The following is a 26,719-nucleotide window of genomic DNA, read 5'->3' as shown; positions in this document are numbered from 1 at the left end:
CGCGACCCCGGAATGGAATGGGAATGGAATGACGGTAACGATGAGAGGAATGGAATGGGAATGGATTTAGATACCTTTTGCCCGGAATGGAATGGGAATGGAATGGGCCTGGTTCTTTATTATTATATTTTTTGAGAGGGGGGGGGGGGGGCTACGTTCAGCTAAACGGAGCCGGTCAGTGAGTCAGTTGCTCTGCTAGCAATACAAAAAACAAGCGTCAGAGCAAAGACCAAAGGGGGGGGGGGGGGGGGAGGGGGTATCGGTGGCGCCTTTCAGCGCAACAAGAAACCAAGCACCAAGCGAAGGAAGCGGCAAAGAAAGAAACCGCCATGCGCGGCTCCTCATCGTGCTTCTTGTATTACATTTTTTTTTTTTTTTTTGCATGGAGAATGCACGCGCGCGCACAGACTGAAATCTGGGAGCGGGGGGCGACTCATAACTCGCAGAGCTCTGATAACTTGACGCTGACTCGCACGCCGCCACAGAAAGATGATCAGTTATTGTTTTCTTGTAGTTCGAGGAGCGCTGTTTAGCGGGTGGCCAACGGGAGGCACTCACTTGATCGAACGACGTTTTAGCGAACGCCCACCTTTCATAGAACGACACTTTAGAATAGTTGGACGCCGCGAAGCGGCGTTTTTGGGTGGGCCAAGTGAGTTCATATTTTTGTAATGAGCTGCCGCAGACTGTCGACCGCGAAGCAGCGTAAAGCGCAGCGCGATGGATGGGTTAACGCGCGCCCCCGTTATTCGCTAAAACGTCCATTCGCTCAAATGTCGCCGTTTGCTAAAATGTCATTCGCTCTTGTGATATGGACCCGTGGCCAACCTTGCTGCCTACCACGTTCATTCGCGCGCACTCCTTTGAAGTGCGAAAAAAGCGAGACTCACTTCTCACTTCCCCTCTTGCGCTTTGCTCCGACGCTTGTTTTTTTATACTGCATTTTTACGTGTAAGTCTACCTTTTACTTGGTGTTTGTTCCAATGCTTGTTTTTTGTGTTATAGGTTTTACATTCAAGCGGGTTGGGGTTACAAACAAGCTAGCGGATGCCCGCTCATTTCCTTTGACTTTAGTCTCTGCATACTTTGTTTCACCTGCGATGGTCCGCTGCGGACGCTTCGCTCCAGGCAATCCAGCACCGTGAGCTTAGTAAAAGTAGTACTTCCCGGAATGGGGGTGCCCATTCCGCAACACTGGTTTATACAGGGCGTTTTTTGGGGGGGCTTTACAGATTTTAAAAGTTGTGAAAGCCACACTAATGCGGTCTGTGCAAGTGAGTTATACGGCCAGGGGGATATAGGTAATAAAGGGAGCTAACTGTCACAATAATTTGGATAATCAACTAACATATGTTAATTAACCTTTTAATTAGGTGAAAATAAAAACATATGATTCCAATTAGAAATCTGCTGAGTGTCATTGAAAACCACTAAATCAGTCACTTAAAGAAAGAGTTTGAGTGCACTAAAGTCACCACTGATGCAACAGAAGCAAAGCTCGTGGTGAGAAAATGCAGGTGGCAAGAGACAAAAAAGACTGCGCAGGCACGTTATTTCGCCGATATCCTCGCTCCGGTGCAAGGCGCGTTATTGCACCGGTAGCCTCACTCCGGTGCAAGGCACGTTATTGCACCAGTAGCCTCACTCCAGTGCAAGGCATGTTATTGCACCAATAGCCTCGCTCTGGTGCAAGGCGCGTTATTGCGCCGGTAGCCTCGCTCCGGCGCAAGGCGCGTTATTGCGCTGGTAGCCTCGCTCCGGTGCAAGGCGCGTTATTGCACCAGTAGCCTCACTCCGGTGCAAAGCACGTTATTGCGCCGGTAGCCTCACTCCGCTGCAAAGCACGTTATTGCGCCGGTAGCCTCACTCCGGTGCAAGGCACGTTATTGCACCGGTAGCCTCACTCCGGTGCAAGGCGCGTTATTGCACCGGTAGCCTCATTCCGGTGCAAGGTAGGTTATTGCACCGGTAGCCTCATTCCTGCTGCACGGGTGGCAAATTTAACACCCCACCGAGTTTCTTACGTGCTGTGAAGTTTTCTGAAATTGACAGAGTTGGGGTTTTTCAATGACGCTCAGCAAGTTTCTAAATGGAATCTTATGTTTATTTTCACTAATTAAAAAGTTAATTAACATATCTTAGTTAATTAGTCAACTTACTGTGATGGTTAGCCTACTGCATTACGTCCCCCAGGTCCTATAACTCACCTGCACAAACCCCGTTAGTGTAGCTTTCACGGCTTTTTTAAAACAAATCTCTAAAGCCTAAAGAAAGCACCCTGTATATGCCGACAAACCTCGCAAAGATAGCCCCTGAGCTGGTTTTATCAGTATCAAGAAAAGCCGAAAAACCCTAAATAGGAATTGTCCTTGACTAAGAAAAATCCAAGTTTCACTAGAAGAAATCTTTGCCTGTAAATTGGTTTTATGCTGACCCGGTACACAGCCCAAACCAAACTGTCCGGGAGGCAACTTCTTTTTTTGGGAAACTACCACCCTTTGTCTCATTTTCTTCTCTTATTAGTACCGGGACATTTTCCAAGTATTTAGGTCTCGCATTCGTTCCATGGCACTTGAGAAGTCGTTTCATGCCAAATCAAAATCTTTTCTTTATCATGGCTCAAGTGTCTAATATTATTTATTTTCATTTTCCATAATTTATGGTGGTTGTTGCTGTCACTACAATTACATTTTATTGTTGTTTTCACAGCTAACATGCACTATTGCTCCCTGTCACATTGTGCCTTTTCAAATTTTGCCTGCTTTAAAGAGTGACAAATGGTCCACTCTAAAGGCAGTTAAGATGTCATTAATTAATTTGTCCATTAATTCAAACAGACAAGCTATAAAAAGGGCTCCAGCTTTGTTGACTGCACACTCTTTCATCCTTCGCATCCTTCGTTACAAGAAAAGCTTTTTGGAATTTCGTTAGTTTTTGCTTTCGATTAGTAAATCCCATGTCACATGTGAAGAGACTCTCCAAACTGTTCATGAGCAGATCGGACTAAATCAACGGGTGAATTTGTGGTTCACGCGGAGGCTTTATCTAAGGCCACTGAATAGGCTACACTTTTTAAAATCACTGTCGGCAGTCATCCGAATTCTTGTCTGAATTCGGGAGAAACTCATTTATGTCCTCCAGAAACAATAAGACAGGAAAGTGGGTTTTCGAACCGTAAAGCTGTGCCGATTGCGCCCACTCTGCGCTAGGCAACAAAATCGCGACGCCCACAAGGTGGTGGGGAATGGGGTGCCGATTCATTGAAGTGTAGCAGATCTAGTAGCTCTAGTTTCCTCAGAATGAGCGCGTCTCGGGGACCACCTACCTCATCTTCTTCTGGACTTCCTTGAGATCCATGAGCTCGGCCTTGAGCTTCTCGTAGTCGCAGTGGAGCAGCTTGTATTTCTGGTTGAGCAACACCACCTCCACTTCGGAGCGCTTGCGCTTCTCGCGCTCCACGTTGAGCTCCGTCACCACGCGGTCCAACTCTGTCGTGTCGAGGACCTGCGACGACACACCACCAGCCGATTACAAAGGGCAATGGAAGCTGCGACAACCAATCACGAGGAGAGCAGAACCAGCGGCAACCAATCACCTATACAAATCCTGCAACCACCAATCACAAAACCAGGGACAACAAAACACAAGTGGAACACAACTTGCAACAAAATCACAAGTAAAACACAACTTGCAACAACCAATCACCAACCAGTCGTGAGGGTAACAGAACCTCCAACAACCAATCACGAGTGAAACAACTTGCAACAATTAGTCACGAAGCAGTGACAGCTAATCACAACTAGAGCAGAACCTGAGACAACCGATCACGAGGGGGACAGAACCAGTAACAACCAATACCAAACCAGTGACAACAAAACATGAGTGGAACACAACTTGCAACAACCAATCACAAATCAATTACGAGTGGAACAAAACCTGCAACCAATTAACCACTGACAAGGGGAGCAGAGCCTGCAACAACTATACTCCGTCTCACCTTATGATGTACCGCAGAAAAGGCTAGAGCCGCGAGCTCCTTGGTCTAGTGCGCATCTCGGCGGCACAAGCTCTCGTGCATTAAGGGCGGCTGCATATACTATGAGCTCGCGCTTCTAGCCTTCGCTGCGGTACAACATAAGCTGAAACAGGGTATAGTCACAAACTTGCAACCAATCCCGATAATACGGAACCTGCAACAAGCAATCATGAGAAAAACAGGACCTGTGACATCCAATCAACAATCCGTTGCCTTCAGAATGCCTCCAGCCAACCACACAGAGGAACAGAAGCAAGACCCCACCCAGAGTAACATCTACTAAGATGTGTTCGTACGTAGGACTGTCAGAGTCTTACACACAAACGTGAAAGAAATAGAATTGGCTTAAACTCAAATTACATTTTTAAGGGCGATAGAAAATGCAAAAGGTCCAGTTCTGGAAACCATAATTCAGGGGGAAGGTGAGACAACAAGACTGGCGAACCTAGTAATTTAAATCCACCGCATCGCTACACTGTAAAAGATGTCACCATGCTGTTGCACCGTAATTGTTCACCGTACCAAGTTTACTGATTTCCGAGTTTCCCCACTAACGAGGTGTGGGGAGGTCGTGAAATATAGGGGGAAAAAGTGGCAAACACCCGAAACTCACCTTGAGCTTTTGGGCATAAATGTGACGAATGTCCGCCTTTTTGGCAGCTGCATTACACTGGGGACACTTGGCTGGCTGACCCTTGAGCCACTTCTCGATGCAGCTGCAAGAAAACGCACCGCAACCGCCTTAGTCCGAGATAACCCTCTTGATGAAAACTGTGTGCGTCATTTGAGCATTATGCTTCGCACAACACGATGCGATCAAGCTTGAGGTGTCTACCCTATTATACCTGAAGGTAAACGTTCGGCAGCCCTCTGCCTGGTTAGGAATAGATCCATAGCTGCCTGCACTGAGGCCAACTGCAGACCCATGCTGTAATCATAGCTTACTTAGTGTTAACGGCTCTAGTCTCCACTATAGCTATCGCATGCCGTTTTTCGTCAAGATATATTTGTTCCAAAGGCCCATAAAAATGTGGATAACACTCTGGGGCTCCTAGATAGTGAGAAACAGCCATTTTAAAAAAATACTTCGGAAGGCACAACTTTGCTGACCCCTTCAATCCGCCTGCAATGTGTGCCGAGTCCACTCCAAAGTGCGGTCGGACCGGAGCGCCACCTACTTTTGTCCGTAAAGGTGTCCGCACTTTAGGGACACAAGGCGGTGCTCCCCGGAGTTTGTCCAGGCTTCGAAGCAAATGGTGCAGACCTGAAATGCAAATGAGCCAATCAAACAGCGGTTTCCTAAACTGGGCTCCGAAGGACCCACGAGCTTAGACCACAGAAAGGTAGCAGCCCGTACCATGAAGGCCCGCGGTGCCATGTCTAGTGATGCAGAAGATGAAGATTTAGATGAAACATCTATGTCTTCAACTGCAGCATCAACCCCTCACCCCCGTCCAAAAGGTCCATTTAAACCGTCATGACATTCAACTGTAAAATGCTCGCAAAGTTTGGGCAGAACCTGGGCGCCACTAAGCCATTCCTATTGCGAAATATCGCGGAAGTGCCCACTTCGTTCAAGCACCCGCTAGTATTAACATTTCCTAAACTTGGGAATTCTCCAAATTATACGTTAAGCGTCCGATTCGACCGCACCAAGTTCTCAGTAGAAGTGGGGCGGGCGATCCCCTCGGTATTTCTTCGTCGGCTAAAGCAGACACCGCTCTTCCATACAATTTTCTTTTTCTTTTTTTCGAGAATAAGTTTTCTTTCTTTTTTTTTTTTGTGAAAAATTGAAATAAGCAATGTAATATACAAAAAAGGATTGAGTAATAGTGGTAGTGCCCCCACCGACAGGAGAGCACATAACAGAACCTCCGAGACCCAGGCACAACCCAGACTTGTGGTCGAGCTTTCTGGTCCCTATAAGGGCACAAGTAACACCCGTGAAATCAAAGGTTAAATTTGGCCGACTAGAAATTTGGCTTCTCTGTGCCTAAAGGCTGGCTCACACACTTGCGTCTGCTTACAACCAAATACATTAACATCTCTTGTGATGTCTTATAACGAGAGAAACCACCGACACGCTGGCGTTATTCATGATGTGGCCCTGGAACTGCATTTCACAAGATTGAAGATCTTTAAATATTTGCGAGATTCAATGTATGCACCATTTTTGAGACGTGGTTGTTTATAACATTCTTGAAAGTTTTTTCAAGCCAATAAATTAAGAGCAATAGGTGAAAAAAAAAAGAAGGAAATATACAGAAATTGCAAGAGTTCCACTCTTTGTAAAAGATTACAAGAAATCGTAAGCAGTCGCAAATGTAATAATTAACTGTCAGGTAAATTTTTTATTATTATTATTGTTTAGTACGATTGAAATGAACGCCTAGACAGTACCCTCAAAATTGGGAACTTTTGAACTCCGTATTTGTGAAGTAAAGAAACAATTTCCCAGAGCCGAATTTGAAGTTCCCGCGTGATCCGCGCCAGTGCAGTGATGTCAAAGATTGGGTCATCCTGCAACTTGAGTTTCTCTCGCACCTCTGAACCGCCCTGACCCGAAGTGCCGTGTTTGCCTGCGTCCCGCGATCAAACACTCTTCTCTGTGCCTGCCGCCTATCGCTGTGAGCAGACGACGCTTCACTTTTGAGTTGAAAGTTTTTTAGGGCCCTTTCAGCAATCTCAAAATTTTTTTTAAACGGTCCGAGGTCGAAGAGAACTTGTAATGGACTTTTGTAAGCGATGCAAGGAGCCACGTCACGCTGGTTCGGCGTGAAAGGCTGCCCCGGCAAAGTCACAACTGAAACTACAGTATACAGACACCAAACCCAGTTGTTTTGACTGTTTGACAATTTCCTTTTCAAAGTCTGAGAGGTCGTTGGGCACCTAAAGAAGAGAACTTCATCCGATTCCTTGATTCACCGATCATCGTCAGTGCTACATGTGCCGAGTGCCGTCATGTTTTCCGAGGGAGGACAAAAAGCCAGGAGGCAACATCACTCCGGGCTTTGATTTTCGGTATTTCAAAAAGAAAGGCCGTTGTGCGTTCGCAATTGCGTTAAAAAACATGTTTTACGAATGCCGTTATTACATACGATAGAAATATCGCCCACAAAGCTTCTAAATTTCATAATTTATGACGTCACAAATAAAAAGAAGTGTGGAGGTGAGAAGAGGAAGAGAAGGTGCCAAAAGTAAAAAGGCTTGTGCATGCATGTAAAAACGTTTTTCAGGTTGTGGTATTTTTTTGTGTGTATATGAATAAAACTTGCATTGCTTTAGATAACAACAGAAAATATGACCTTTGGGCTGTCAGTGCCCCTTTAAGAGGTACAAATAACCATTGTCATATCACATTATATCGGGATAGATCAGGAGAAAATAGGTCAAGTTAGGTAAATCATAATTATGTGCTTATACAAAGTTAGGAGAGCTAGGCTAACCATAATTTTCAGCATATTCAAAAGACTGACAGCCCCCACTTCTGTGCCGAAGAGACGAGACACACTCTTTGGAGAACAAACAAGATGGAGGAGACTGTGTCAAGCAAAAATAGCAAAATGGCTTCCAGAAAGCACCCACCATTCCCTCTTCTTCGGCCACGCTCCGTTCCAGGGCAGGCGGAGCCGGAGGTGCCGTGGGGTCCGGCTGCGGCGGAGTGGAACTCCGGACCTGCTCCTGAGGCTGATCTTCTTCCACGTCGTTATCTACATTCGGCGAGAAACGACCGAAGTTGACTCCTTTAGAACCCCGTTATGACACAAAAGAACTCGGCTGAAAAACCAGCGCCCAGGATGGTCGTGTTTGGAAACACTTATAATACCCTCGTTAAATGGCCCCATTTTACTGCAGTTGCGCTTAACCACAATTGCCATACTTTTGGATGCCCATCAAAGCTGTGCACATGCACTCCTGTCATGTGCGGTGACTGTGGCAAAGCATAACTGCAGTTCAGGATGCCCGTGCAGCGAGGGTACAAGTAAGCTACATTTTGGAGTAAGGACGGTCCAGTCATTTTGGTGCTTGAAATCATTGTTGGCAGTCATCTGAAGAGTTATCTCGAACTGCGGGAAACACTTTTTCATCCCTTTAGAAACGTTAAAACAGACCAGGGCAGAACAAAACCACATCATTAAAGCATCCTGACACTGCCGCACAAGACGCTCGGGAAGTCGCATTTTCGAAATGCAACTGTCGCCAATCGCACGTCCGCTGCACTAGGCAAAAACGTGGCAGCACCCGTGGGACAACCGGGATATTGGATTGTCTGTACTCTAAACGCAGCTCGTCTAGTGGCTCTGGGCACGTCCTTCAAAAACATGGGTTCGACATGAGGAACGTCTCGTAAAAGCCAAAGTCCTACGAACTAAGAGCACCTGAAAACACTGGCAGCTGTTTTTCTATCCGTCGACTGAACCGTCGCATGTGGAATTGCAGCCAACACAAAACGGTGAATATTCGTGACATTCTTCATTGGCGCACTCTAATTAATATAAAGTGACATCAAGCAACGTGCCCATGTGACGTCACGTGTGTCAAGTAATGACGCCGAACATTGTCGACACCAGTCCAATATTGTCAATGACACGGTGAAGTCGCACGACACCGCGACTTCGCACTGTTAGCACCCGTACGAAACAAACCGCTGAAATACCCGAGTTTCAAAATATAAACGTAAGCCGGTAAAATGTCGGTAGATTTTTCTAATAAAAGCAAGAAAGTCCACAGCCTACGGATAACCTGTAGTGGCTCCAAACACGTGACCTTCGACACTTTCTACACTGGCCGGGTGTTCCCGAGCGCTAGTCGGGGGTGAAATATATTCATATATATAAACAAATAAATGCAATGGAACTTTCCACAAAGATGTCTTGAGGTGGAGCACTTATCGTATAATTTTTCACGAGTGTGGGCTTCTGAGTAAAGAGTCAAGCCTAAAACAAACTCTTGTCATTCCTATGCACAGAAGGAAAATGGAAACAAACCATCTGGTCAATGCTGCTATTCATCAGATGGTTGGATCTCCTAGATCCACTTTCAGTTGTTCATCTCAAGAAAGTTTCTATGCTTTCGTTTCGTGTTGCAGTCATCTAGGAGCAGCAGCGTGAACTAGACGGTTAGTTAACGCTTTCCTCCATGTGCATTGGACTAACGAGATTTTAGTTGGTTCTAATATTTTTGACACGAAACTACGCTCGCAAAATCTGGGTATCATAAGTGCACCACCTAGACGTGCCTTTGTAAAAAGCTTCACAGCACTCTATTCATTCGTTTATGTATACAAATTCTTTTATGCTTCAGTAGCACTCGGAAGCACCCTGCATTAACCAGCCCACAAAAGCGTCCTAAGACAAGGTGGCCATAATCAAGAAAGTGAAAACAGAGACCCAAGGTGTCATCTGCCGAGAGATCCACGTTGGCGGCATCTGCTTCATCGTGGGCGGTCCACACCTCGACCACGCTCGAGACGTCCAGCTGCTCTGCTTCGGAAAGCACCTGGACCGATGATCCACCCGAATCGTCGTAATCCTCCTGCAGCGGGACAAGATCTGTCTTGATGGAAAAAATGCTCCGCCACGCTACCGTATCTTCCGTACCATAACCCGCAGACTACACACATCTAAAAGTTAAAATTTTACACGGTGTGAAATGTTTAAAAGTGCGGACAATACAAGGGTTTGTTTTTAAGGTCGTCCGTTACGACGTTTCCAACGTGTTCGAAAACAGTGAAGCCTAACGTCGAGAAGCTGTTTGCGGCCCTGCCAGTGACGCTTTCCTCCCGCTCCCCATTCGTCTGCCTGTAAGTGATTCTTCATTAGCCCCATCTTCGGCGTCAGTAAAATGCAGAAGCAAGCAGATGGCTCCATCAATGACGAAACCCATCAAGTACAAGGGGGGATGCATTTGGGACACTTAAAGCCAAGTTTACTCAGTTTTTAAAGAGATAGCTTTACGGGCGACACTTTTCAGAGATTTCGAAGTCTTCGGCTGTCGTCAACGCTATGCAGAAACCCTTCTCTCCCCTCTTGGCACGAGGCCAGGGAAGTCGGGTCTTTTTGTCGGCACGCCACGCAAAAAGGGGGGAGAGCCTAGGCGTCCTACCAGTAACGGTGCGACGAAGGAAGAGTCTTCCTGCTGTCTGCTTCAAACACTTGCTTTAAAACGTTACTGGCGTTATACGAACTCCCACTTTGGCAGCATCCAGTTGCTATGCATAATAATGGATGGTGTTACAAACTTCCACCGCACTTAATCACTTGCTTCACAGATCACCGAGCACTCGCAGCGGTTGTCAGTGGCATCCACAACGCCGGCCACGCCGGCAACGAGAAGTAACCACATCGCACCTCCCTCCTCGAGTATGTGAAGGCATCATTTTGCCAGCATTGCACGACCATGCTACTGCTATCACTTTTACTTCATTGCATGTTGTGGGGAAAAAATATAACTTTTTTTTTTCCTTCAGAGCCGCCTGGCGGCATCTGCCGGGTCTATTTTGGCCACCGAGGAGCCGACTTCGTATTAACTCCGTACGAGGAGTGCTACGTAAAAAATTAGAGTACCAGCCAATGCTCTTTTACGTTATAAACCACCCCGGCCAGTGCAGTCGATCGAAACCTGAAAGAGCTCGAACGATCTACAAAACACTGCCTCCGTAGCATCCGCGCACAAAAGAACACGGCACAAAAGCAGACGAAAGTCACTGACACAAATTCCGGTGTAGACCTCCAGTCGAAAGCAGGGTTGCATCGTGGTCTCGTGCATTATTACTCGTGTGCTATTACGTTACAAAGTAATCGCGACTAATGGTGCTTGGAACACGTCTCCGACTGGTGTTTTTAATGTCCCATTCCGCCCATGCATTGAAAGTGGTCTTGAAGTGGCAACAAATGGCGTCACGAAATCGAGAGCTTTGCGCCGTCGGACGTCGCAATCCCAGTGGAAGTCCCGGCAAAAAGCACGAACAAACGTGAGTGCCGCCATCGTCACAGCATCCCGAATACCGGCCGCCAAAGCTACCGCTGACCGTCAAGCCAGAGAGCGACCCGCAGCAGAACGGACATCTGTCACATCGACCACCGCTGCCACGAAAGAGAAAGGATCACGGCCGACAAAAATGCTACATTTTCGTGACATCGTCGGGCGAAAATTGAGGGAGTTCTTTTTTTGAGACACAGCAAGCGCACCGGCCAAAGATGCATTGCAGGTACCGTGCCACGACCGACAAACCCTGTCATTAGCCATCTTAACGAGGCCCTCACGTCATCGCTGTAGCTCTCCGTCTCGACGAAGTGCATGTCGTTGGAGTCGCTCCCGTCGTCCGAGCCCAGGAAAATGTCCAGGTCGCCGTCCCAGGCGTCGCTCACCGTTGACACGTTGCTCACCGTCGCGTCGCTGTCCGACAACAGGCCGTCCTCGAGGTCACTACCTTCCGTTTCTGTCTCCGCGTCGACGTCCGCATCCACGTCGGACATCTCGGCATCCGAAGACCTGGGCCCGTGGAATCCGACACTTGCTCAGTTACTCCTATTAAAGAGTAACTTAAAATAATAATAACACTCTTTATGCGGAATGCAAGCTCATCGGCATCTTTTGCAGGCGTTGTGGCAACGTCAGAGAGCCGAGCTCTGATTGGCTCTGATTGAAGGATGGTGGGTAAACCTCAAAGCAAGCTGCCTTGAGTTCTACCCACTATCTTTTCAATCGGAGCCAATCAGAGCTTGGCATTCTGCATCATCACAACTTCTGCAGACAAACTTGCGCTCCGCATTGGCTCAGGAGACACACAACAGCACGAAAAGGCAGCAACCCGTACCATGGACGATTGCAGTGTCAAGTCTAGCGATGGCGATTATGCAGTGGTGCATATACAGAAATGTAAATGTCTGAGGTAGAAGGTTGTTGGGTGGAATTTTTGCGGAGCAAAAGTTCGTCTGCTTCTTGCAAAGGGGTTGCGACGATGTCAGAATGACGAGCTTTTATTGGTTGATTGAAAAAAATAGTGGGTAGACCTTGACGCATCTAGCATTGAGGTCTACCCCACTATCAATCAAAGTCAATCAGACCTCGGCGTCGTTCTCACATCATCGCAACTCCTGCGCAAGAAGCGGACGACTTGCTCTCTGCTTCTTGAAGAACTGCGGACTTCAAACCAAGCGGACTTCAAAACATTGGGTTACTTTTTTACAGCTTTAGTTGGGGTATTCCCTCTTTATTACTATATATTTAAGCGCAACAAAAGGCAGCGAGCATGTGCTGGTGGTCAGGCATTCGAAAGACAAGCCCTGCCCTTCTCACCTTGTTAGTGACTATAGTCATTCGCACAAATGCCACATGTACCAAAAACGGAATCAAGGTCATGAGGGGAAAAGTATGTGCTAAGAAAAGCATACAAAATATAAACATGCTGTCCAAGACCTTTCTACTAAAAGCTATTCAAAATGTGTCACACTTCCCACGAGTGTTGCTGACAATTCCATCCAAAGGTAAACCGGTAGCACACTGAGCTTGAGATCCCCAACTCTAAAAGCGTTGCAGGGATGTTACCTTTGGATGGGCCCCATTGACTACTCCTAGCAATACCAAAAAAGAATCCCTTGATCCGATAACAACTCAATTTCGTGCAGCCGAGGGACTGTACAATGTTTCAGATGTTAGTCCATTATTAGACTTGAGCGTGTTGGGATCTAAATTGACTTGCGTGTTTCTTTCGCATTAAGTCAATTTACTCCATTATGTTTACCCAAACTTAAAACCCTTTTCCAAGCGCCACACAACAGGTCGCATTTTATACTCCAAGGCGTGCCAGCTGTCAAATAATATCTCGCCCGCCAAAGATCGTCTGGCTCGCAACTTCAAGCAGATCCGCGCCGCTAAAAAAATAACAAAAAAACTACAAGACGGGAAATTAAAATGAGCGGTAACATTGCCACTAGTGCAGTTCGGTAAACGTGTACAAACATTCATCTTCATGATTAACCTGGTGAAATAATCGGAAAACCACGAGTAAGCATTTAGCAGCTCGACACCGACGAATCGGGAACACAAGACAAGCATATAACGGGTGTAAGGCTTAACGGACTTCACTAAGTGACAATTTACACGAAGAAAACACGCGGCAAAGGTTTACACGGCGCACATTATGCCACCGATGTCTTGGGCATGCGGCAGTCAGCTGTAGTAACGGACCAAAACACGGGCGCTCTGTGTACTCCCTCCACTCCTCCCCCACTTTTTTTTTTTTTTTAGGTTTTTTTTTTTTCATTTTTTGGTTCGATGCGGACGCTCTACTGACAGAAACGCCAAAATAACTCTTGCATTAGACGCTGAACCTCATGTGACATGAAAAAAAGACTGATGATTACAGAATTATCTTCAAAAGTTGCGATCATAGCCCAGCGCCGACGAAAACCATGTCGGCGCGCGTCGTCTTCTCTCAAGCGCTCAAGCACGCAGTCGTACACCGCAAATCGCCACCGATTTCGGTTGGAAAACGTTACCAGTCTCCACCCGTGAATAACGAACCCGTGAAACCTTGCGTCGAAGCGATTTCTTAACAGTCTAGAAAAGCGATCAAACTCGAACCAAGAAGTTGTCCCCGAACACAGTGCCCCCGAATCCCCACTTACCTGTTCCGCAACTGCAGAAGGTACAGCACTAGTCAGCTGTACATGGCGCTCGAGCCTAACTCCTGCACGTAGCCGACGAGATCCTAGTCATAAAGTCTCTCGGAACGCTAATTTACAGGTTACAATCGGCGCGCACCGCTCCGACTGGTCTCGTACAAGCTAGCGCTATGCTTGATGCTCAGATGTAAATATCCAAGCACAGCCCGATCAGAGTTCCCGCAGCTTTACCGTGCGGGAAACTTAACGTGAACGCTCGGTACGACGCGTAGAGTCTTGGAAAGCGACTGGCTCGTATTTTCTCACTTTCTCTACCGTTCGCTAGCGGTGTGCCACGAACTTAGCAACTGAAAACAACTTGGTTTCAACTCGGCGCGTAGGATACCGAACTCAACCAAGCTGCCATGGATCAACGTTGCCAACAGGCTTGAGCTGCTTTGCGTCAAGTTTGGCCGGTTGAACCTGTCAAAAACACAAGGGTTACTGCAACATCAGCGCTTTACCGCTGAAGACAAACATTCGTGCTTCTGAGTGCCGATGTTTGTCAAACGAAAGAAAGATGTTGGACCAAAAGCAAACTTGAAAGCCTTACAACGAGACAACAATAACAGTTTCGGTTTAATCAAACCTGAGCGCAAATTTCTTTGTCTCGTCTTTAGCTGTGCCGGAAAGGTTAAGAAACTGTACTTAATATTCAAAAATTCTGGCCCGTTTCAAACGTATTAGCAATGAGCACAGCCGCACCTACGAGTGCGAGCACTACTTGGGACAGCGCGTGCACCAAAATGTGGGGCTGATGTCACACAGCGATCGACAGATACGTAAATTTTAATGTTGCGTTGCTATGAACAATGCCCTGTGTCAGTCCGGACTTGCGGTGGTGTTAGCATTGATTGCAGATTTTGCAATGTTGCAGTATTATACCATCTCGGGACAACTGTCTTACCTCCTACATGCAAGGGCGAGGATCCAACGGTAAATAGGGCAAATAAAGTGCACCAAGAATGCCCACATAAAACAATAGTAGTCATCAACCCACAAAAAATAACCATGCACAACTGCGCAAGTCTCCCAGCGATCTCTTTCAAATTTACGAAGTCGTATCGCCTTCAAAGGTTGCCATCTGCATAGTGAAATCTTAGACCGATTGAAGGCTGCCAGGCTGGAGAAGACGAGTCCCTCATCGCCTGGGAGGAGCTGAAAACTAGAATTGGACCTAAATTAAAATTGAAACGCTTTAGAGATGCTGCGCTTTGTTACATCTGCGCGCGCTGTGGGCGATGTAGCATACACGGCCGGGTACAGACAATCATCCCCATTCTCCCAGATGGCGGGACCAGCTTTGCCAAGCAGGGTCACCCAAAATTTACTTTATTTTTATTTGTTCTTTCCTGGTGCTCCAGACAGTTTCTGCAGCAGTTTTCGCTGTGCCCCTCCCGTAGCAGGAGTCTCTCAGAACTTGCGAGGCAATTTGGTGGTTGTTTGTGATATTTTTGCACATAAATCTGAGAAGTAACTGCAATGACGTTACTCTTTACAATTACTTTTGAAAAAATAGTAACCCTGTTATAATTACAAGTTATTTTCATTAAGCAGTAACAAGCCACACTTACAAGTTACTAAAAACTAACTAGTTACCGGTAATGCGTTACTAGTTGCTGGCCAAGACTGGGTGTCCATAATCGGTTACTGCCCAAGACTGGAGATTTGAAGCTGTGTTCGCATAATTTTTTTAATCAGACATTGCGTCTCCTATGTGGGGGATATCATCAGTGATAGTACCAAGTTGGGGTGAGTGCCACCTTGGCATCACTGATATGTCTCCTGTATGAATTGACGAAACTAATGAATTGATTGTTATATAAAGCCCGTGTAGCTAGTTTCGTTACAATGACACAAATGTAAAGAAAAAATTAACCATAAAAAAAAATCCGGGACTTTTCACAAATTGTAGTAGAATAACGACTTCTGTAGAATTTGATGCAAATGGTCCAGGTGCGACATCTCCCAAGTATACTCCCACTGTCAGCTGGCAAAGATCAGGCGCAACAAAAGGTTGAAACCAAAGCTTACTTGGTATATAGCTCGTTGATTGTAGAATACTCATCAACAGTGGCTAGGGCAGTAAGGCAATGACTTGTAGAGGAAAGTAGTTTATTTGTGATTCACTGAATCCACAAAGAATGGAGGAGTACAGTAATTGACACCTTTCTTTTTACAACCTCAGGAACACAATTCATCAGGAGCAAAGTGACAAAACAGGGTTAAAATATAAGTAAATCCAAAGAATTTAGGAAAAATCTCTTTTCAAAATGTTGGCACAATAATCTATACATAAGATTCAAGGTGCCTTAATAAACCCCAATGCTCCTCATCCCCACAAAATTAAGTTCAAAGTAGACGTCGTAAAACAAAAATGATCCCAATGTTCAAAGCTGCTAAACTCCAAACTCTCAACTCAAAAGAAAAACTTCAAGGGTTTTCAAGGACTTTTAAGGGCCTGAAAAGATATTTTCAAGGACACCTTTAAATATTTTATGTAGTAAATTTATAATGTAAAGATTTTTAAAATACACCACAAAATATTTTTTTTATTGCATGATACCTAGGAAAATGCACATTTGCCAAAAAAATGGTGCTAGTAAAGGGTTCAGTAGAGTTACTGCAGCTCTTCCTTGATTTCGTGGTTGACGACTAGAAGTTTGTGAATCTTGGTTTTCGCCATTTTCCTTAGGCTCTCCGGCTTGACAATGTAGGTGAAGTCACCTGTTGCCTCTGCTTTCTCAGCGAAGTGATTGGATGAAGCTGTCAGATCAGCAACCATTGTGGCCAGGTGCTTAACGGGCATCTGCTAAACGTGTGTAAATATGCCCTATAAAAAACTTTCCTCGTCGGAATTTTGAAATTTGTTGACATGCACATAAAACTAATAATTATATTTTATTATTGCAACAAAAATTAATTACTCCAAAGGGGAAAAAAAAACGATCACAGGGAAATTTAACGGTTTTCAAGCACTGCTAAAAATTCCATATTTTCAAGGTCTGGAAAATGCCGTTTTCAAATTCAAGGTTTTCAAGGACCCGTGCGAACCCCGTCTATTAAAGGGGTACGGAAACAAAAATTGAAATATTCAAATTTCGCTCGGAAATGAGTCAAGCATGACGGATAATAACCGTAAATGATAATCACACATTTGTATTTTGAACGACTTGATATATTTTACGTTCTAAACGGTGCACTTGAGCAAGCACTCGAAAAGAAGCGAACCGAGAGCGCAATGCGTCATGGGATATCCGGTGCAAAGAAAAACAGAAAGAAAAATTCCCCGCATTCGTGACGTACCAAGGCTGGCGTGGTTATGAGCTTTGCCCTTGGTGGCGTTGTCAGCGTTGTAGTGGTGTCAATAGCGTCAGCGCGTTACAACCGAGCCGTCGTGGGGTGATGAGCGTGTGGCTGGCCCAAGGAGCACGTAGCTTCCACAACACTGTGAGCTTAGGGCTGAACGGGGTCAGGAAAGCAACTTTTGTTCGAGTTTTGAGCAACGGGCTAATCTTCTAGGGGGAGAGTGGTTGTTTCCGGTTGCACGAACGAGGGTCCGAGAAAGAGGGGAGTCCTTCCTTTCCGTCGCCTTGGACCGTTTAATACGATGCGCGACTAGTGAGTTGAGGAGGAAAGCTAAGAGGGAAAATGTTGAAATGCCGAAGAGCGGCGCTGCTCCGAAGGAATGCTATGTCACAACTACGTAGCAGATTCCACAAAGTTGCTAGACTACCTCCCAAATAGGCTCCGCATGCATCCACCAGGTGCACATTGAAATATCATTCATTTAGCTTTAAAATTAGTTTTCTTGTGCCTTAATTTCAATGGAAGACTGGTGTTTTTGAGGTTAGGGTGCAACATGCAACACACTCAAGCTGGAAAATGAGCGCTGGAATTTCGTTTCCCTACCCCTTTAAATAAGGCCATTAAAAAAAAACATAATACTTAGCAGTACTGCGGCTGCTGCCTAACTGCAACTGAGAATCTTTAGAACTGATGAATATGCCCGTTTCATAACTCCAGGCGAACAAACAACATACAGGCAGTGAAGCACACGGTAAAACATGAACACTTCCACACAAACAACCTCAAGATATTGCATGGTGCCGATTCCTCACTCACATGCTTTTTTTTTATGCCCACATATATTGCCCATGTGTATAAACATTTTTATCACAGGCTTCATACTTGTGGGTTCTCTCATGACGCAACATGTTATTTCTCTGTGAAAAGTTTTTTTCACAGGTGCCACACTGGTACGGTTTCTCGCCCGTATGGACCCTCTTGTGTTTCGCCAGGATATCATTTCTGGCGAACGCCTTCTGGCAAACCTCGCAACTGAATGGTTTCTCTCCCGTGTGTGTTCTTTCGTGGTTGATGACAGATTGCAGATAACTACTGGAGTAAGGGCAGAACTCGCAGCGGTACATGCCCTCACATCGGGGCCGCATCGTGGGTAGCGACTCAACCAGTTCACTTCTAGGGGAAGAGGAGTCGCTCCCGCCGTCCCCGTCGTCTGCTTCAGCTGGCACTGATGGGGAAGCCAAGACAAAGAGGTTAAATGACAAAGTCCGATGCAAACATTAAACAAGCTTGGCAAATCTGCAATGCCTTCAGCAGAAAGTAGTCCACACAAAACGAGCGTCCCGACAGCTGTCTATTAAAGAACAAAGAAAACAAACTCCGGAAAAAAACAAAGCAGAAAAAAAGACTGTCATTACATTCATGTGATATCACACGTTAAGTTAATAAAAAAATTGATGCGCATAGCCCCTTCAAGCAGAAAACTTTTCACGTGCACCTAATCTTTCATTGAAGCAACAATAGGCGAGCCTATTTTCTGGGTTTTTGAATTGCTATGGCATATATAAGGCTGCAGTGAATGCTATATGGTACTGTGGAGGTACCATCTAGTGACATAGGTTCATTGTAATAATGTTCTACAAAATGTCATTGTAGAGTCAGTCACAGTAAATCAATGAAAAATCACACACTATTTAAGTATGCAAGCACTGCTTCCGGTGCAAAGATGCAATCAACAAAACAGTTGTCGATATCTTGTAGCCTCAAGCACCAGGCAAGAGCATGAGTTGCAAGACAACCACATCACAATGGTTTTGTTTTGCACAAATGAGTGGTGGCGAATGCGATCACGTAGGTCAACTGCTTGTTCTCATCTAAATAACTGTGATCCATTTGATGCACTAGGAGACACTCTCTTTTCAATGATGCTGGACTGGTATAAGCAAGAACACTGCACAAAAAATGCATGTTCCCAAAAGCTGAGATGGCCAGCGAGAACAAGTGTCTCTGCAAAGCAACAATGTGCCATTGGATTGGATTGGATTGGATTTGGGGCTAACCCCTTTGTATCGGGGGATCTCAGCAGCGCTGGATCTAGCCTGGCTTTGTCACATCTTGCAATGGTTGCCAGAGTCAACCTGCAAGGTTGAGAAGAGGATAAATTGCAAATATACTGTCGCTCATGCGAGGCAAGCATTTGGGCGCTTTTTAATGCACCGGACATGGCAGAATGACATGGACACTAAAGGCATATTGTATCAAAAGAATTGCTAACAGGAATGCTGAGAAAAAAGTCACAAGTAAAACGAACAGTACCAGATAGTACTATTCATACGGCCAAACTGTATCGGGCAATCAAGTTTGCCTTTTACTTCATACCCTTGGTTTGAGGAAATCATAATTCTTAAATGCAGAAAATTGATTGCCCCATAATTAAGGATTTTCAAATCCCCAAGCTCTTGGAAAAACTACTCAGTTTGTGTACCACCTTCCAGTAAAACATTTTTACACATGTCTAAAAAAAACAAAAAAAAAAACTCTTACAATGAGAGGGATGATGCAGAAAAAATCTCTGAAATCAAAATTTTTTTCTACATTCTCAAGCAAGTCTTTAAAAAACGGCCAAGCAATGGAACCTTAAGGTCAGTTTTTGCAAAAAGAAAAACAAAAAAACATTGCAACAGATTTGTGTTTAAGCAAAATAATGACACACTTAATCAGTTGTCCTCAAGGCAATTAAAACTTGCCTGCCTTTGTTTGGGGAAACAATAGGGAAAAAACTGCTTAACTAAATATCCCCTTTAACACATGGCTAGATACTAAAAAGTGTAGAGAACACAATGTTAGAAGTACTTTTAAGATTAACCCATTATGCGTGATTTCGCCATACATTGAAGTTCACTGCTCAATGTCTGGCTAACAAAAACATCTTACGGGAATTGTTCGTGGGTCTTATTTTTCGCGAATTGTAGGCAATTAGCGAAAATTAGGTCCTCGCAAAAATTAAGTTGTTTACAGTATTAATCCATAAAATTGTAACCTGGTAGATTCAGAAGAAGAGGTGGAGGTAGATTCAGAGGTAGATCCAAAAAAATCAAGTTTTAGGAATTCTTTGGCTCCAAAGACCTATGTTCCCCTTTAAGAAGGTGAACAGCTTTGCAAGAAACATCATAGCCTTGCTTACTTTTCAAACACACACACAAAAAAACGAACAAAAAAAAAATTGAAAGCCGTTTACAATTCGGCGTTACTCCCTGCATCGCCGAATTGGAGCACAGCTCTTGAGGAGGAGGGAAGGGTACTGAAGGGAGGGCATATTCCTCCTCCTCCCTCGTGATCCTGCCTGGGGGGGGGGTCAGGTGACCTTACGGTTACGCCGACGCCGCTCAAGCCGGAAACGGGCGCTTAAGAGCTGCGCTCTAAAAAAAACAGGTGTCAGATTAATTATGCAAACATGTATCTAAAAATACTGCTCACAGATATATAAACCTAAAGTTCATCAGGAGAGCTAAAAGATATGAGGAGCTTGATTTCAGTACAAATGGTGTCTGCAGGTACTAATAGACAGGTGTCCCTCAAGGCAGGCTCTGCATCAAGGTGGTGCCTTGTCCGATGCAAACATAGATCTGCTCGCATGATCGCTTTTCCACAAGTCTAACACTGGCCACTCTCCCTTATAAATTATTCCAAGACTCAACAAATTGGTTGCGTGTTCGAATGCTCTCCGAGAAGTGCTGCCCTTCAATATATATGCTTTCCCCCAAGAGCGTCCTTTCGTCAGGTGATGCCAACTCTGTCGCAAGCACAGTAAAGACAAAAATGGAATTGGTGTTTGTCCTCTCGTTGCCGGGGAGACTACCACTAGCACTTTCCTTTTTTGCCAGTGATGCCCAAGGTAGGTCCTACTGGGAGCCTGTGGCACACCAAATTGAATTTGCAGGCATTGATGTGGCAACTTGTTCTAATATGCACTTTGCACTATTTATGTAAATGTAAAAAATGCCATTTTCAGCACTTGCATACTATTTATCTGATTATCTCTTATAGTTATGGCTTTCAGCTATGAATAAATTCAACAAATATACTGGCCAAAAAAAAAAAACAGAAACAGAAACATTAAATGAAATAATCATTTCCAATACAGTAAAATGCCAAAAAGAACATTAAGAGAAGCCAAAATCACTGGCAACAAAATACGCTCTAATATGTTGTTTAAACTGTGGTATAGAAACTTTATAATTAATTTTGAGATCCTTGCGATTTAGGATTGTTGCGATTTCGAAAGTTAACTTTATCGCCCATAGTTTGTTTTTACACTAGGTACTTTGCGTTTTCGACGCCACATGTTATACACTGGTGATTGCTCATCTTCTGGAGCCAGGTAGGATTTATTTCTATGAATTAGTCGCAGCAGTTTTAAATTATATATATGGTTGGCATCAACGTTACTAAAACACTCAGTTGGGAAACTCCCATAGAGACAGCCCTAAAAATATGGCCCCAATCTGTCTCCAAGCACCGAGCTAATGACGAACACAACGCCACCATTTCTCCCGCAGCGGCCACTCGAGAAACTGCACGTGACTTCTATTTTTGGCTTTGACAGAGTGAACCCCCGTCTCCCCGGCGGACGCGCCGCGTTGAACCACTGAAGTTAAAATGCACCTAGGTCGGGACGCGCTACCTGAAAGGCCCGCTGAGGCATGGTTTTATAAAAACAATATTAATTGTTCCGCAAAACCTTGCGAACTAAAGATAATAAAAACATCACGCGCGCATCATTTGGTACTAAACTCCAATAAATTTCATACAAAAAGAGTCTTTTCCGTTTGTTTTTACGCAAAACACAGGCTTTCAAAAAGCTCGAGGGGACCATAGTACAGACAAACGAAAAAGAGTGGCGCTGTTGTCGCATTTAGCTCGGTCTCGGTGGACGCCAGCGGCCCAGGTTTCGACGGCGAGTTTCCCAACTGAGTGTTTTAGTAACGTTGGTTGGCATTTAAAATGTTATGTTTAAAAAGCAACTCTGGTCAATATTTTTGTATTTGGGATTACGACTGTCTTCAGTTAAAGCAGTGTCCCTGAATTACAAGGTATAATTTTTTTTGTTTCAATGCTGTGTGTATATACCAGGTGATTCAAGAGGACGGGAGGCTCTTTAAATTGCCCAGAAAATTCGGTTTCTTAACCTTTCGCGCTACGACTTTGTGCAGCGTTGCCCACAGATGGTGCACTTTTTGTGTAAAATTTGCAAAGAGCAAACTTACTTGAGGAAAAAGTAAAGAAGGAAAAAGGCTTAGCTCCTATGAAAACGCAGCGACGCCACCGGTCTTCAAACAACACGGCGCCGTTTCTCACGGGAGACAAGAGATGGCGCAACGAACGCCGCCAACGAACGAGCATTTGGCGCCGAGAGCCGGCGTCTTTAACAGACGAGCTTTTCGACTCAAAAGCGGCGAGCGTTCCGCAGGCGGCGACAGTCGCAGAAACAAGAACAGGCGCGGTAACAACAAAGAACTGCAGTACCTTGTCTGCTAAATACACCGGCTCTCGGCGTCGTATGCTCGTTCGTTGGCAGCAGCTGGCGTCGCGACCGCTTGCGCCATCTCTTGTCTCCCGTGCGAAACGGCGCCGTGTTGTTTGAAGACCAGTGGCGTCGCTGCGTTTTTATAGGAGCTAAGCCTTTTTCCTTCTTTACTTTTTCCTCAAGTAAGTTCGCTCTTTGCAAATTTTACAAAAAAAATGCACCATCTGTGGGCAACGCTGCACAAAGTCGTAGCACGATAGGTTAAGAAACCAAATTTTCCGGGCAATTTAAAGAGCCTGCCGTCTCCTTGAATCACCCGGTAGTTTTATAAATATCATGGCTCAAAGTTTGGTTTCGAGCGTTTACAGCAAGATTAAAACTATCTGCTAGAGGGATGGCAACACTGATCATCAGCCGTAATGCCATGACTTGACGTCATCGTGGTGCTGCGGTCAACGTTATGCGGAGAGCAACACTAGCAGTATACTTAGTCCTTAGGATGTTTTAACATTCTGGGGATGTCCTGTTAAAGTTCAGAGGAAATTTGTGCTGTTTGGGAAGTCGCCTGCTTCTTTCGCAGGAGTTGCGGCGATGTTGCAGGACTTGTTACATGCACCACATACTTAATAGGCTCTGGTTTGTCATCATCATCTCCAGCTGCAGCATTATTTTTTCGATTTGTTTATAATTTGACAAACTTGAGATAAACCAGGACCAGCATTATCGAGTCCAATAGCCTCTCTATATTCACGGTTTGGCCAATTTGGTCTTCTTGTTCTAGTAGGGACTGGCCCAGATTTATAAAGTGTTGGTTCATTTTCTCTGGAGCTTGTTGTCCTGGTATTATCTTATCATCTGGTAAAATTTCCTTAACGCACAGCGGCGATACCACCGTGCGTCGTCTGCTACGGGCGCACGTTCGGAAGCATGGATCTCGACGACACAGGCCCGTTTTTGGCTGAGTTAAGTCCTCCTTACTAAACGCTTGCTGTTTTTGTTGTCGTTTCTTCCTAGTAAAGGTAGTGTTGTATCCTTTATCATGCGCGGAAATTCAGCAAAGCGATTATTATTAAGTCGGATGCTTCCATAGTCTTAGTGTTGTGGTTTGTATACAACTGCTGGTCCCACATATTTTGTTACCTCGCACAAACCATAGTTTTCATAAAACATTGAATGTTGATTGGAGCTGGGGTTTTATTAAAACATTAATCCGACTGATTACTACCCTTTAATAGACTAATCAATCAATAAATCTATTAGTTGATTTTTGACTGATCTATGACCGGTAAAAAATCAAAGACATTAAAACTAAACTTTTTTGTTTACTATTTTTACTATGTCATAAACGGCATATTGCATTCCCATTTTAATCTTCACGTTGTGACGACTACAGAAATATGAACACGGGAAGCCTTTTAAAGTGAAGTAATTTTTAAGTTATTATTTAAAGAGTATAATCACCCACGATGACAATCACAAGCACGCTGAAGTGGTTGACCGTGCAAGCTTGTGTCCTAGAAGAAATAAAGACGTCAGAAATACTAAAGCAGGCATTTTTTACTATTTCCTGACTTTCTCCAGCACAAGATTCCAATTAAACGGCAAAGGAAAAATATTGCAATTAAAGCATCACTCAAACATTCGGAAGGTTAATCGATGAACTCCTCAGTCCCGATATGCGTTAGGTGAGGGCGGAGGGTGATTGGAAAGTCTCATGAGAGTCCTTAGCCCGAGTCAGCAAAAGAATGTCGCTGCGGCCGATGCCGTCTTGTGTCGTGGTACGAGCTGGTGGGGTTTCAGAGTCTACTATGTTTGAATAGCAGATTATTTAGCCAGAAATTTCTACTATTAACCTTTTGACATTCGCGGCCCTCACCGGGAAAATTGAAGCGGGTGAACTCACACTACCGAGAAAAACATATAATATAACACACACGCTGCTGCGTTGCTCGATTACACCTGTTTGTTCCACTCGCGGCAGATATATTAGAACAGTTTGTTTCACTTGTTTCAGTTTTCCTGAAAACAAACATTTTCCGGATCGCAACTAGAAGAGGCACTTCCTCCTCATCGCAACGTAGTAGAATTGTTCAGACTCCGAAAAACTTACTCACGCCCCTGCACAGTAAAGAGAAACATTGGCTGCAGCGGAACTCAATTGCACGGTAATTTCTGACATAACACTAACTTCTCTCCATGCTTAATATTTATATTGCTGCAGAAGCTAAAAGATGCAAAAACGAAAATGCATAGATCCTGCGATTTCACAATCCACAGTACCCCAATTATGTTATCCAGGTTGGAATTCATTGTTTTGTTGAATTGCTAAGCTGGTGGACTGATACATCTATTTTTAAAGAAACAAATATATAATATAAATAGTGCAGTTCACCCAGAGACAGGCACCCGCCATGGTAATCCATGCTTCCCAACGTCCGCCTAGAACAGACGACGCATCCACACGAGCGATTATTTAAATGTAGGCCGTACGCTGGTAACACAATTCAATCTTCACTGAAGCATCAATTGGTACCGCACCCTTTTCTGCTAAATTGTTTTCCCACCGATACTGCATGACAAAATAAACACAACAATCTACACCGTCTCGCATGCTAACATGGAGAGCCTATGAAGCGACCACGCTTCTATCCCCGCTTTGATGATGATGATAGCGCGACAGTAGCGCCACCTCTAGGTCGATCTCAAGGCTAATACAGATAAGGACACGCTAAGGGCGACAAAGGCAGAACAGACCTTAAATTGTCTTGCCTTCTCGAGAACGGGCACAGAGGGGGGCCGACAGGGAGGGTCAAGCCACACGTCGCACAGTTTGATGTCCTAGCGAGCAGTCTCTGAAAGCCGAGGCGTGAGGCCCCTCCCCCCGTCTCTTTCTGCTGGCGGCCCCAGCTTCAGACGCAAGGAGGTCCGACCACCAGGGGGACGTTTCGCAGCGTGTCCCCACAAAGTGGGGAGCACGGTGGGGAGGCACGCGATGCGAGAGTAAGCAGGTAGATGGCTCCTCCTCCGAGGCATGAAACAGGGGCGCTCCGGCTGGCAGTTGGACAGCTTGGAGTGCTTTGCCCGTGGCCGTACGGCCTAATCAGGAAAGTGGAGCGGGCGGCTCCCACAACTGCCCCCTTCTTAAGATTCTGAGCACTCCTTTGAAACAAAAAGATGCTGGCTCTCATTCCCTCCCCTCCCCCCCCCCCCCCCCAAATGATGCACACACAAAAAAAAAAAAACACTACGAAATTCCATTGAAATATATAAAATACATCATACATAATACAAAATACACCCTTGCATCCACTGTCGTCCGAGGCTCCACCTACTAAAACTTGAACAGCTTCTCCGTGAGCCGCTGCTCCTCCTCCGGATCAGCGCCGGCGCCGAGAGCGCCGCCTCCCCACTCACCCCGTCCATCGCTGCGCCCACGGGCATCGGAGCAGGCTGCTGTCCAGGATAGCAGGGCTGCAAACTCCGGCCGTCGTGCCATGTATGACAGCACGGCATCCGTGGCGCCGGGCTGGTTGAGGGCTGTGTGCAGGTCAGGCAGCACAGGCGGGAGGACCACCTCGGGCACCTGGACACGGCTCAAGTGAACCTTGCTCCAATCGTGGACCTTGTGTATACGGAGAACCCCACAGCCGTCGCAGTACACCGCCGCAGGGTCTGGAGTCATGGAGGCGCCCGGGCCTCCCCGGCTGCGTCCAGGACCGGGCAGCCCCGAAAGAGCGGGGGCAGCTTCTCGCTCGGGACCCCCGATCCGGGCTGCCGCTGGTCCGACCACCCCCGCCACGAGACGAAGCCGTGCAGCGGCCCGGTCCCTTGCTGCTACGTCCACGTTGCGACGTGGCAGGTCAATTTTGTGGCAGGGAGCGGGGCCGTTCCAGCCCCAGGAGACTGGGCATCCAACGGTGACGGTGTTGGTGTCATCGAGGTGGCCCTGAAGGGAGCCGCTGACCGGGGTTGTTCCCAGATCCCATGGCGACCGTTTTCGGGGGAATCTGCGGATGGGTGGCGACGGGCGGTGGCCCGCCGACTGGCAACGACGTCAGGGGCCCAACCTGTTCCTCGGCTCACCAGGGCCACAACCGTAGAGGCGCCGCCTCCAGGAGGACCTCCAGTGCTCCCTACCCGAAGGCCAGGCCGCCGAATCTCGCGGCCCCTGCTCAGCACCGT

General features: G+C 45.8%; 2 protein-coding genes across 4 annotated transcripts in view; both read right to left on the bottom strand.

The window, feature by feature from the left end:
• Positions 1-13,254, bottom strand: part of LOC8028222 (E3 ubiquitin-protein ligase RFWD3) — a 39,348-nt gene extending 26,094 nt beyond the window's left edge. The window contains exons 1-7 of the mRNA XM_029971367.3: positions 13,179-13,254; positions 11,302-11,530; positions 9,427-9,571; positions 7,622-7,746; positions 5,215-5,300; positions 4,650-4,752; positions 3,326-3,504 (exon numbers count right to left, since the gene is read on the bottom strand). Of these exons, the coding sequence (XP_029827227.3) occupies positions 3,326-3,504; positions 4,650-4,752; positions 5,215-5,300; positions 7,622-7,746; positions 9,427-9,571; positions 11,302-11,530; positions 13,179-13,180 (869 nt within the window). The 5' untranslated portion in view covers positions 13,181-13,254. The remainder of the gene's footprint in view (positions 1-3,325; positions 3,505-4,649; positions 4,753-5,214; positions 5,301-7,621; positions 7,747-9,426; positions 9,572-11,301; positions 11,531-13,178) is intronic.
• Positions 13,255-15,689: 2,435 nt separating this feature from the next.
• On the bottom strand, positions 15,690-26,719 carry LOC115312568 (zinc finger protein 79-like). Of its 3 annotated transcripts, none has more exons than XR_005716184.2 (2): positions 25,952-26,022; positions 15,690-19,148 (listed from the first exon to the last, which is right to left on the bottom strand). XR_005716184.2 is itself a non-coding variant. In XM_029971377.4 (2 exons), exons 1-2 carry the CDS (start codon positions 26,217-26,219, stop codon positions 17,841-17,843), a joined length of 666 nt encoding a protein of 221 aa, XP_029827237.3. In that variant the 5' UTR covers positions 26,220-26,719; the 3' UTR covers positions 15,690-17,840. The 3 variants fall into 3 exon arrangements, 1 of the variants encoding a protein (XP_029827237.3); XM_029971377.4 differs by having other exon boundaries at positions 15,690-18,238; positions 25,952-26,719; XR_006076930.1 differs by lacking the exon at positions 25,952-26,022 and having other exon boundaries at positions 18,151-18,238; positions 19,071-20,250.

Source organism: Ixodes scapularis, unplaced genomic scaffold (assembly GCF_016920785.2).
Source record: "Ixodes scapularis isolate PalLabHiFi unplaced genomic scaffold, ASM1692078v2 ptg000058l_1__unscaffolded, whole genome shotgun sequence".
Lineage (NCBI taxonomy): Eukaryota > Metazoa > Arthropoda > Arachnida > Ixodida > Ixodidae > Ixodes > Ixodes scapularis.
Note: the sequence above shows the minus strand (reverse complement) of the source record. Positions and strands in the feature narration are given on the sequence as shown.

Coding starts and splice junctions, on each gene's coding strand:
- LOC115312568 (XM_029971377.4), bottom strand. CDS start 26,219: ATGACTCCAGACCCTGCGGCGGTGTACTGCGACGGCTGTGGGGTTCTC. Junction 18,239..25,951: donor TGGGCGCAGCGATGGACGGG/GTGAGTGGGGAG, acceptor CTTCCCCATCAG/TGCCAGCTGAAGCAGACGAC.